This window comes from Vulpes lagopus, chromosome 2, assembly GCF_018345385.1.
Source record: "Vulpes lagopus strain Blue_001 chromosome 2, ASM1834538v1, whole genome shotgun sequence".
In the NCBI taxonomy this organism is placed as follows: Eukaryota; Metazoa; Chordata; class Mammalia; order Carnivora; family Canidae; genus Vulpes; species Vulpes lagopus.
In genome coordinates this window covers 173,938,698-173,951,152 of record NC_054825.1, presented here as the reverse complement: position 1 = coordinate 173,951,152, position 12,455 = coordinate 173,938,698, and the positions used below count along the sequence as shown (strand labels likewise).

At 53.8% G+C, this 12,455-nt stretch overlaps 1 protein-coding gene across 1 annotated transcript; it reads right to left on the bottom strand.

Annotated features, from left to right (window-relative positions):
• Positions 1 to 6,735: 6,735 nt before the first annotated feature.
• LOC121479269 (protein FAM187B-like) lies at positions 6,736 to 11,542 on the bottom strand. The gene is made up of 2 exons (XM_041734748.1): positions 10,785 to 11,542; positions 6,736 to 7,138 (listed from the first exon to the last, which is right to left on the bottom strand). Exons 1-2 carry the CDS (start codon positions 11,540 to 11,542, stop codon positions 6,742 to 6,744), a joined length of 1,155 nt encoding a protein of 384 aa, XP_041590682.1. The 3' UTR covers positions 6,736 to 6,741.
• Between the last annotated feature and the right edge of the window lie 913 nt (positions 11,543 to 12,455).

Sequence of the window (12,455 nt, the reverse complement as noted above, 5' to 3'; positions counted from 1 at the left end):
GATCTGATTCTAGGAGCAAGGATTGGCCATTGCTGGAGCTTTAGGCGGATGTAGGGTCTCCTGGATTTGCCTGAGCATTCAGGGAGAGCACGGCCACTGACTCTCATGAAAGCCATTGAAGGGCGCCCTGAGCCATTTATTGCTAAAGGATGTGGACCCTCCGAAACTCTGGGCCTCATAAGACTATGGCAGATTCAAAGCTGTATTTTTACCTAAATTTGAGAAGAGATGATCTTTTTAATGTGTGAACAAAAATAATGAGGAGCATATGCAAGTTCTGGGAATTGGGAAATGTCAATTTAAATATTCCCCTCGGGTCAACAAATTAGCATAAGGAATCAGAATTACAGATTTTTTTAGAGGTTACCATTGCTTCAGAGGACATGGCCACAATCTCTGACGCCTGGTTGGGGCAGTAATTGGTCAGATGCTCACCAGTTCACCTCCTCCTCCTCCTCAGGTACGCAGAAGGCCACATTTCCAAGCTTCCTTTGTAGTCAAGTAGCAGCTACGTGACTAGGTTCTGGCTGATGAAATGTGGACAAAATAAATGACACCTCCGAGCCTGGCCCTAACCCCCATATCTGAGTCCATGTTCTTCTGGTCCATTCTGTAGTGACCTTGGAAACCACACTTCAGACGGCAGCTTGTACCCTCTGAGTCACTGCTTGGAGGAAAGCCCTGAGCTGTATCTGATCATGGTATGAGCGAGAAATAAGACTTTGTGTTTCTTCTGTGGTTTATTCATTACTATAGCAAAGCCTACCCCACTCTGACTTATAAAATGACTTACAGGACTCCTCTAATAGAAATAATATTTGCAAAAGCCATTTCATGATGCCGAAAGTGTCTATATTCAGGGTTAGCGGGTGGGGTTGTGTAGGTTAGCATTAGGCAAAGTGGCCAGCCAAGGAGCAAGTAGGGACCCACTCCACGCCCTATTCACCTAGCCGGTACCCTGATTAGAAGGCTGTGTCCGTGTGAAGGAAGCCCGCTTTAAATTGTACAGTAAGGGTGACAAAGTGGCACCTTAGTGGCAGCTTTGTCTGCATTTCTGCAGCGTCAGAAAAAAAAGGGGGAGGATTATTTTCTCCATTCTTCTTTCTTTCTGTAGGAGATGGGAGGGGCTACAGCAAGGCCAAGCGCTGGACTTGCCATTTATTAGTAATTATACTCTTTAAAAAGTAAGCCTACGAATTTAAAAAATCACAGTGTAAAACACCTCACCAAAGAAGATCTACGCCCGGCAAATAAACACATGAAAAGATGCTCCACATCAGATGCCATCAGAGAAATACAAGTTAGAACGATAATGAGTGGGCACCTGGGTGGCTCAGTCAGTGAAACGTCCGAGTCTTGGTTTCGGCTCAGGTCACGATCTCGGAGTCTGGACTGAGCCTTGTGTCGGGCTCCACGCCCAGCACAGACTCTACTTGGATTCTCTCTCTCCTTCTCCTTCTGCCCCTCCTGTTAGCTTTCTCTCTCTCTCTAAAATAAATAAATCTTCAAAAAATAAAAAAAATAAAACAATAATGAGATACCGCATCACACCTGTCAGAATGGCCAAAATCTGGACCAAAGACAGCACCAAGTACTGGCAAGGATGTGAAGCAACAGGAACTCCTATTTATTGTTGGTCAGAATGAAAAATGGTGCAGTGGTTTGGGATGAGAGTCTGTCGTTTCTTATACATCCTCTAACCATACAACCCAGCAATTGCCCTCCTTGGTATTTGTTTACCCAAAGGAGATGAAAACTTAGGTCCAAACAAAACCCTGCACGTATATGCTCATAGCAGCTTCCTTCATAAGTGGCAAAACTTGGAAACAACCAAGTTTGTCTGTGGTACAACCAGATGATGGAAGAGTCTGCAGCGCTAAAAAAGAAATGAGCCAGCAAAAGCCATGAAAAGACAAGTGGAACCTTCCGTGCGTATGGCAAAGTGAGGGAAGCCAGTCTGAAAAGGTGACATCCTGCATGATTCCAACTCTAGGACATTCTGGAAAAGTCTGGAGACGGTGTAAAAATGAGTGGTTGCCAAGGGTTAGCTGGGAGATGGGAATGAATGGTAGGGCACAGAGGGCTTTTAGGGGAGTGAAATCCCCTTGGGTTTTTTTTTTTTTAAGTTTTTTTTTTATTTATTTATTAATGAGAGACAGAGAGAGAGAGAGAGAGAGAGAGAGAGATCGGCAGAGAGAGGAGCAAGCTCCATGCAGGGAGCCCGACGCGGAACTCGATCCCAGATCTCCAGGATCAGGCCCTGGGCCTAAGGTGGCGCTAAACCGCTGAGCCACCCGGGCTGCCCACTCTGTTTTGTTTTGTTGTTGTTGTTTTTAAAGATTTTTTATCTATTTGAAAGAGAGCCCGTTAGCTGGGGGAGGGGCCAGAGGGAGAGGGAGAAACAGACTCTCGGCTGAGCAGGGAGCTCGACACGGGGCTCGATCCTAGGATCTTGGGATCATGACCTGAACCGAAGGCAGACGCTTAACCGACTGAGCCACCTGGGCCCCGTGAAGCAGCAAAGCGACTCTGATGCTGCAGTGGTGCCTGCGGTTCCCCAAGGCCGTGGGAGGTACCCCGTCAAGAGTGAGCACTGATGTGGACCCCGGCCCTGCGTGATAACGATGTGCCAGTGCTGGCTCATCAGCTGTGCGAGATGTGCCCCTCGGGTGGGAGGCGTGGATGATGGGGAGGCTGGGCCTTCACCAGATGTCGAGGGGGGAGGGAAAATCCACGAAATCGCTGTGCCTTCCTCTCAATTTTGCTGTGAGCCTCGAACTGTTCTTAAAAAAAAAAAAAAAGAGGCAAAGTCTTAAAATTACAATATGACAAGGAAAAGGGCAAAATAGGGTGGTTAAAAATGGAATATGGGGCATGTTGTGCCTTACAGTGCACTCAGAGGTGTGGGAAGAGGTGGCAAGGGCTGGCCTCACCCCTTCTCCTACGGGAGGATGGAAGCTTCTCGTGGTCCAGTGGTGAGGATGGAGAGTGGCCGCTACTCCCCACTCAGCCCTAGGGCTGCCCCCGCCCCCCTTCCCTGTCAGGATCGCTACCTTGTCAGCATCAGCTTTTTATTTTATTTTGTTTTTTAAAATTTTATTTATTTATTCATGAGAGAGAGAGAGAGAGAGAGGCAGAGACACAGGCAGAGGGAGAAGTAGACTCCCTGCAGGGAGCCCGATGCAGGACTCGATCCCGGGACCCCAGGATCACGACCCAAGCCAAAGGCAGACGCTCAACCACTGAGCCACCCGGGCTGCCCAGCATCAGCTTTTTCAAAGGGCATCCGATCAGGTGTCCCCACTGCTCAAAAGCCCCCCGTGGCTCCCATCTCACTTCAGATAGAATCCAAAGCCCTCACCCTGGCCTACCGGGCCCTCAACATCGGGCTGTGCTCCCCTCCCTCATGTCCTCGCTGCCCCAGTCCACTCCGCCCGCAGGTAGACACCCACTCCGGAGCCCTTGTGAACGCTGCCTCTGCCCAGAACCCCTCGTGGCAGGCTGGACACAGCCCCCGAAGAGTCTGCTCCAAATCCCTCCCTGCCATCTAGGAAAACATTACTGTATAAGGTGGAAGGGACTTTGCAGGTGTGATTAAGCTCAGGACCTTGGAATGGGGACGTTATTTTGGATTATCGGGGAGGCCCCATGAAACCATAAAGGTCCACATAGGAGGGAAGCAGGAGAGTTGGAGTCGGAGAAGATGTGCCCCTGGCATCGTTGGCCAGAGTCACAGAGATTCGAAAATATTCCACTGCTGGCTTAGAAGATGGAGGGAATGTGGGGCACCCGGGTGGCTCAGCGGAGTGTCTGCCTTTGGCCCAGGGCGTGATCCCGGGGTCCTGAGATCGAGTCCCGCATCGGCCTCCCTGCATGGAGCCTGCCTCTCCCTCTGCCTGTGTCTCTGCCTCTTTCTCTGTCTCTCGTGAATAAATAAACAAAAATCTTAAAAAAAAAAAAAAATGGAGGGAATGTTAAGAAGCTGGAGAGGCAAGCCAAGGATTCTTGCCCTCGAAACTCCGGAGGGATTCAGTCCATGATTTTAGACCCATTCAAGACCAAAATCAGACCCATTTTGGACTTGGACCTCCCGAACTGTAAAATTGGAAATCTGTGTTGTTTTAAAGCCAAATGACGTTTGCAGTCATTTGCAATAGCGGCCTTAGGAAACCACCCCCACCCCCCGCCCCGCTCCCCCCAGACCTCTACTTGTCTGGCTCGTCCTTGTTGTTCAAGGCTCATCGGCAACGTCATCTCTTGAGAGAAGCTGTCCTTGGCTTCTCTGGCTCAATAAATATTTATTGAAAGAATAATCGAAAACAGAAATGTACATGTGACCCCGATAAAGGTTGAAGCAGGAGCCCACAGGATAACACCTGTGGGTTCATGTGTTTTGTTTGACTGAGGTTGTGTTTGAAAACTTTTCTGAGCCAATATTTCTAAGTTGAAACAGTTTCACTCAGACATCTCGATTTCCAGAAGCATTTGGAGGATCGAGGCCTGCATCCCCGGGCTCGGCGACACTCAGCTAGAATTTGCAGACGTGGCCCCCTAGCCCTTCCCCTTCCCAGTATAATAGTTTGTACAACGGCCGCCGCCAGGCCTTCCCCCCTCGTGTATGGCTTCGGCTTGGCTCACACACGCCTGAGTTAGCAACCCCGGGATCTCAGCAAGGATTCCCCTGAAAGCAAATATATATTTTTTAAAGATTTTATTTATTTATTCATGAGAGGCAGAGGGAGAAGCAGTCTCCCTGCAGGAAGCCCGATGCAGGACTCGATCCCAGGACCCCAGGATCACCCCCTGAGCTGAAGGCAGACCCTTAACTGCTGAGCCACCCAGGTGACCCCGAAAGCAAATATTTAAATAGAAAGTATCAACACGGAGAGGGGCAGGAGGGTGAGCGAGGCCGGGGAGGGCTGCCCCTATCAACAGCGCCTTAGGGAGCCGCTTGCTGCTGTACCCACCGGAAGCTCTGTGCCACCGAGGACCCTCGGAGGGAATGTGGCCTGGAGTCCTATCTTCTGCTCCCATCCCTTTGGGGGAAGGATTATTCCCGGGGCATCGAGCGCCCGGCTGCCACCCTGGTGCAGCAGGCCCCTGAGGGGAGCAGGGGCCCCCGGTGCACACGGGGACCGTCCATGTCACTGCTGAAGCTACAGGGGACCTCAGGGTGGGCTGGGGGTGACAGGAGGGGTATCTCTTGCCTACCACTGCATGACAGATTGCCAGATGTTAAGTGGCTTAAAACAGCACACATGCATGGTACCCCAGTGTCTGAGGGTCAGGAGTCCAGAGGTGGCGGGACCGGGTCTTCCGCTCAGCGTCTCCCAAGCCCGCAAAGTGTCAGGGTCAGGCTGAGTTCTCAGCTGGATGCTTGGCTGAAGAATCTGCTCCGACCTTACTCAGATGGTTGGCAGGGTTCGTTTCCTTGTGGCTGTTGTGACCGAAGCCCCAGCTGTCACCTCAGGTCCGAAAGGCCACTTGCAGCTGTGACCGTCAGGGCTGTGCGGACAGGCCTGGGCGTCTGGCCAGGAGGGGCCCAGAGGTCTTCAGTCTCCCACCCCCGGCCTCCCCCCAAGCTCACTGTGTGACCCCAGCCAGGGCGCTTGAACCTGAACCCTCTGTGCCTTGCGGTTCTCGACTATAAAACGAGGTTCGTAGGAACCGCAGGCTCACGGGTGGCCGTGAGGACCTAATGCTCGCGAACAGTGTGAGTTCTGATCCTGCCAGGAAGTCCACAAATATTGCCACCACTGTCATTATCCACAGCCTCCTCCCCGTGCAGCTCCCCGCGAACATTCCCGCATTCGGCAGGAATCTTTGCGTCTCCAGGCACCGGTGAAGCCTTACGTGTCCTGGCAACTGCGTCTGTAAGTGAGGAGTGAGCTCTGTTCTCTCCTCAGGGGCAGAAGTTCCCTTCTGGAAGTTCCAGATCTGTCCTGCCGTTGCTTCACAGTGCAATATCAGGGCAATGAGTTTTACCAGGCATTAATATTTTATTTCCCGCTCTTGCACTCTGCTGCACAGTGTATAGAATTTCTGGGAACGGCCAGGCTTGGTGATTCCCGTGGGCCAGCTGGGCCAGGCCTGGCGCCTTGTCCTGGCACAGGGGTCTGTCTCTCCTTCTTGGGGCCCCAGGGGGCTCTCTGCACTGCAAGAGCCAGGAAGGGTGACACATGTCCAGCTGCCCTGGGCCACCCTGACCCATCCCCCGGCAGTATCCTCGGCCTCGGAAGAGATGTGGCTAAGCCCGAGGCCCCAGGCACAACTGGGGCAGGGTGGGGCAGGCGAGCAGCCTGGAAAGGCCCCAGCGCAGTGCACATCTGCAGTCTGCAGGCTCCCCGCCCCCCAGCCCGCCTTGGCCCCAGTCCTTGGGGGAGTGCAGTCAGTAAGGTGGCCGCGGTTTCTCAACTCCCAGAGACTCACCCTGCAAACGGCCTCCTTCCATTCCATCCCTCCCTCCCTGGGAGGAACACAAGGCTTGAGCCAGGTAACCCGAGTTCACACTGGAGCCCTGCCCCCTAGTCTCTAGACAGCAGCCTTGCCTCAGTTTCCCTGTCTGTGGGACTGGGATTGCTAATGAGTTAACAGAGCAGGACCTGGAACAGGGTAGACCCGGCCTCAGCTGTGGCCACGGGTCTGTCTGGGTGCCCCCCTTTCCCCCAGAGTGCCCAGGGAAGGACAGGTAAGGGGATGAAGACACAGGAGACCAGGGGTCCTGGGCACCGAGGCCTCGCTTTATTTCACCAGCAGCACCTGGTCGCTTCTTTTGCCCTGGGAATGGTGGAAGAACTTGAGCAGCAGCCCCAGCAGCCCCAGCAGCCCCAGGACTATGCCCACCAGCAGCGTCAACTTCAGCCCCTTGAGGACAGGCCCGGCCTTCCCCTTCGAGGCTTCCCTCGCCCCCTGCTGCCGGCCTGCCTCCTCCTCCCTGAGGGCCTCCGGCACGTCGGGAAAGGGCCTGGGGTTGAACCGAGCCATGAGCTCCTGCTGCACGAAGCACTTGTAGATGGCTGGCTGGAAGACCCGCAGCTGCCTGCCGCCGTTGGCGGGTTCCAGAACGGTGTTTAAGTCCTGGTTGGAGAGCTGGCCCTGCCACGTCAGGGGCATGTCGTTGGCTTCCCAGAGGATGGGCCTGCAAAGGAGGACAAGGTGAGCTGCAGCAGCCCCGGGGAGAAAGGAGGTGGAGACGGCGGCCCCCTGCTCCCCGGGGAACAGCGGACGGGGCGCCCCCTCCCAGAGGGTCCCAGCAGCAGGGGGGACGGTGGGCATGCAGCTCAGAGCCCCACCCCACACTAATGGGCAAGGGGCACACACCTCCAGCTTTTCGAGCCTCCACTTCATCGTCTGAAAACTGGGGGTGTAAAGGTCGTACCCACCTCACTACTTGGGGGCTACTTGGAGGAATCAGTGAGAACACTGCCTGTGTGATAGCCCCCCCACCGCCATTTCCCTGCCAGCCTCATTCTCTCCAATCTCCCTGTACCTCACTCTCTCTCCCAGCCATGCTGGCCTCCAAGGTGGTCCTCCAACCTGCTGGGCTGGGCTCCGTCCTGCCTCAGGGCCTTTGCTCCTGACATTCCCTCCACCGGGAGTGCACTCCCTCAGCACATGCGGCCCCCTCACCTCCTTTTGGTCTGGCAACTTCTCAGAAGCCTCCCCTGTCCTCTGTATCTAAAATGATTCTCTCCTCCACTCCTACCCCCCTCTCAGCCCTTCCTTACCACCATCTGGGACACCGTATGTTTTTTAAAAAATTTTTTTATTATTTTTATTTTTATTTTTTAATAATAAATTTATTTTTTATTGGTGTTCAATTTGCCAACATACAGAATAACACCCAGTGCTCATCCCGTCAAGTGCCCCCTCAGTGCCCGTCACCCAGTCACCCCCACCCCCCGCCCTCCTCCCCTTCCACCACCACTAGTTCGTTTCCCATAGTTAAGAGTCTTTATGTTCTGTCTCCCTTTCTGATATTTCCTACCGATTTCTTCTCCCTTCCCTTTTATTCCCTTTCACTATTATTTATATTCCCCAAATGAATGAGACCATATGTTTGTCCTTCTCCGATTGACTTATTTCACTCAGCATAATATCCTCCAGTTCCATCCACGTTGAAGCAAATGGTGGGTATTTGTCGTTTCTAATGGCTGAGGAATATTCCATTGTATACATAGACCACAGCTTCTTTATCCATCATCTTTTGATGGACACCGAGGCTCCTTCCACAGTTTGGCTATTATGGACATTGCTGCTGTAAACATCGGGGTGCAGGTGTCCCGGTGTTTCACTGCATCTGTATCTTTGGGGTAAATCCCCAGCAGTGCAATGGCTGGGTCGTAGGGCAGGTGTATTTTTGACTCTTTGAGGAACCTCCACACAGTTTTCCAGAGTGGCTGCACCATTTCACATTCCCACCGACAGTGCAAGAGGCTTCCCCTTTCTCCGCATCCTCTCCAACATTGGTGGTTTCCTGCCTTGTTAATGTTCCCCATTCTCACTGGTGTGAGGTGGGCTCTCATTGTGGTTTTGATTTGTATTTCCCTGATGGCCACCGTATGTTTTATTCGTGACATTGTTTTACGGCTCCATGAGGGCAGGAATCTTCCCCAGCTTTGGTCTCCCCTGCACCCTGGGACCAACATTAGTGCTTGGTTTATAAACAAACACTGAGTGAAAACATGGTACGTGAACAAGCAAATCAGACACATAACACACCTATCACGGCTGAGGAACAGAGGGCCACTCAGTAGACAACACTGACAAGGCCAATAATCACACAAGCAAAAAAGGACACCGATGAGAGCTCGGAACTTTGGTCAGACACTCTCCGGAGTGTTTTGTAGGCATTTGCATCCTTAGACATCACACAGTGACCCAGCGAGGCCGGGGCCAGCGAGACCTCAGTACTGGGTTGGATTGTGTCCTTGCCACAGGGTGACCTTACCTGGAAATCGGGTTGTTGCAGATGTACCAGGTAAGGTGCGGCCTGAAAGACATCACCCCGGGCCCTAAATCCAATATGACCGGTGTCCTTTTAAGAAATGGAGAAGAGACCCAGATACAAACACACGGGGAAAATGCCAAGTGATGCGGATAGATCGGGGTGGGGCGGGGGGGTGGATGTAGCTACAAGCCCAGGAAGGCCAAGGATGGCCTGCCAGTCCCAGAAGCTAGGAAGCTAGGACAGATTCCACTCAGCACCTCAGAGGCCACATGGCCCTCGTGACAATTTGACTTGGACTCCAGAACAGTAAGAGAATACATTGTAATTGTGTTAAGCCCCCCAGGGTGTGGTACTTTGTTATGATGGGCCCGAGGAAAGGGATACAGCACCCATTCAACAGACAGGGAGACTGAGGCCCAGAAAGATGCCACAGGCCCCAAGTCGCACAGCTTGGGAGAGTGGCAGTGCTAGGACTGGGGCCCAGGCCCGCCTGAATCCAGAGTCCAGGACATAAAGCTCACATGAAATGCCATTCTACGCAGCTCCCGAGAGACATGGTAGCTCTCGAAGCCTCAGTGACCTCTCTTGAGTTTTTTGTTCTGTTTTCAGTAGCCTCCACGGCCAGCATGGAGCCCAGCCCGGGGCTTGAACTCACAGCCCTGAGATCAAGATGAGCTGAGATGGAGTCAGACGTTTAAGTGACTGAGTCGCCCAGGCATCCCCCATCTCTTGAGTCTCATCCAGAGGGCCTGTGACTGGCGCTCAGGAATCCCTTGTCTGGCAAATGACATGGGACAGGCGTCCCAGTCCAGATAGCAGGCACCCATGCACTTTCCCGCACTTCTGAATTGTGGGGGTTTTGGAGAGACTAGGTGTTAACTTTTAGACTTACAGGGGGAGGAAGACAGGAGGAAGGGAGACAAAAGAGGAGGAGAGAAGTCACAGCTGGAATAAGGAGAAGAAAACCAGATGGAGGTGGCGAGCCCAGATTTGACGGAGCAGGTGGCTGCAGAGGCCTCAAGAGGTGGCTCGGACTCCTTGCAAGGGAGGGGCTGCCACAGGCATGTGGGGAACGAGAGCGAGGGGACCTCACGGGTTTCAAGTCACCACGGCTCCCCCTGGACAAGAACTGCACCCCTCCAAGCTGGACCCCCGTGGAGCCCCCAGCCCCTGGGGCCCCGGGAAGGAGGGTGGGAACAGGATGCAGCCTGGGCTGAAGCACAGCACTGTGGGTGGTTGTAGTCCTTACTCCTGGCTAGTGCGGGTGGCTTGGGGAAGACAGGCCAAGGGGACATTTCCCAGGGCTCCCGGCAGGAAGACAAGAACAGGAGCACGAGCTCTGGGAGGCAGACCCTGATGGGCATCCCCTGGGGGCACCGTCCTCTCTCTGACACTTGCTGATCCTGCCAGATGAGAAGCAGCCTCAGGCCCTACAGCCTTCCCCCCAGCACAGACTCATACTCACATGGGCTGCTCCCACGCCAGCCCTGGCCACCCTGGGGCTGTCCGCAGCACCCACCCACGCTGGCTGGGGGCTTCCCGGGCGGGGGGCGGGGGTCCGATGACTGCCGCATCCACAGCATGGGCCAACCACGGGACCAGGCCCAGAACCAGCAGAGCCCTCCCTAGGTGTCAGCTGTCCCATTCCACCTGTGTGACTCAAGAGCATGTGGGCACCAGGGGATTCTTGCCAAAGGCACGTCTGAAGAGGCCAGCAGAGATAGACTGCAGGGCTGCTCCCGAGGGAGCCCTGCCCTCTGCACGAATTAGTCATGAGGGCTCCAGATTGGGGGAGCCTGGCGAGGGGCGAGGGGCTGGTGCCTGCCTCCATCACCTGTAGATGGATCCCAGGGGGCAGGTGAGCCACACGGATTCTGACTCCTCGCTGATCTCAAAGTTGTCAAAGGTGATGAAATCCAGCGTTGGTGTTTTGCACGGGACATGGCAGGTTTCCACCTGCATCTCAGGTCGCAGGCGGGTGGACCACATCTTCAGATCCCCCAGGTAGAGCCAGCAGGGCACGGGTTTCTGCAGGGGCTCCTCGATGTAGCAGTACCCCAGGCGTTTCCGCTCGCCCGGCTCCCCACAGCGGTTACAGTCCTGCCAGGGCTCCCAGCGGGTGAAGATGAGCTCCTCGCCGCCCAGACTCAGAGTCTCATTCTGCAGGGGCTTCTGGCCCAGGCCTTTGTGTGTAATATGCAGGGTGCTGACATCCTGGAAGTCAACCTCGTATTGCACCACCTGGATGCCATTCTCGTCCTGGCAGTGGTAGAAGCCTGTCTGGGAGGGCAACGGACTCCTAATGAGAATGCCGGTTCCAGGTATGATTTCTATGTTGGAAACGCTGTCGACTTTGTTGGGCCAGTTGGCCCTGTTGTTCATGAAGAAGAAGTTCCACTGTGCCCCAGAAGAGTTGCAGAGCAAAAAGATGTCATTGTCTGAGAGGAGGGCTGTTTGGCATTGCCTCTCACTGGGACAGCTGAAGGAAGGATAGAACCCCAGCAAGGGGGTGGCGAGGTTGAGCAGCAGGCACAGGGTGGTTAGCATGGTGGACTGGGGCTGTGGCGGTGGGCAGGACACCACCCTGGCCATTGTGAAGTCACCCAAGAGACCCAGATCTCAGCCCTGGGCCACAGGACGTACTATAGTCCATGCCATGGGTTTGTGAGGTCACAATCCCCATTTGATTTGCGACAATTGAACAACTCTACTTAATTCCTATTGTGAGTCCCCCGCTTTGCTGGGATAGGACGAAACTTAATTTGTCCATTCAAGGTTTTCTCTACCATCCCCGGCTTTGGCATTAAAGTGCCACACGTGGGGCTGCCTGGGGGGCTCCTTCGGTTAAGCGTCTGTCTTCGGCTCAGGTCCTGATCTCAGGGTCCTGGGATCGAGCCCCGCAGTGGGTTTCTCGCTCAGCAGGGAACCTCTTTCTCCCTCTGCCTCTCCCCCACAGCTCATGCTCTGTCTCTATCTCTCAAATATATAAATAAAATATTTTTAAAAACCCTAAAGTGTCACATGTGAACATTCAACACATTTCCCCCCAGACGCCTACTACGTTCTGGACACGATTCTTAGCACTGGGCGTGGAAAGGTGACAAAAGGTGACTAAACCCTCTCTGGTTACCATTCTGACTTCCTGCCCCTTTATCCCAGCCCCGTGTTCCCAGCCACGCTGGCCTCCCTGCCATCTCCTGAAAACATCCGGCAAGCAAAGGGCTCCTGCCTCAGGATCTTTGCACACACCCATCCCAGACTCTTTCCACAGATAATCTGCACGATTCAATTCATTTTAAACAGATAAGGGTTTTTCTCGGTTGTCTCTTTCCAAAACCCTTTCCTAACCCCCTTGTCGGTCTTGACATTAAAAATGATTACTGTGCAGGCTTGATCTGCATCATTCACTCATTTCACAAATGTTTACTGCATGCCTACCATGTGCTGGCCCTTACTCTAGTCACAGCCCTGAGCGAGTCAGACAAAGCCCCTTCCCACCCCCACC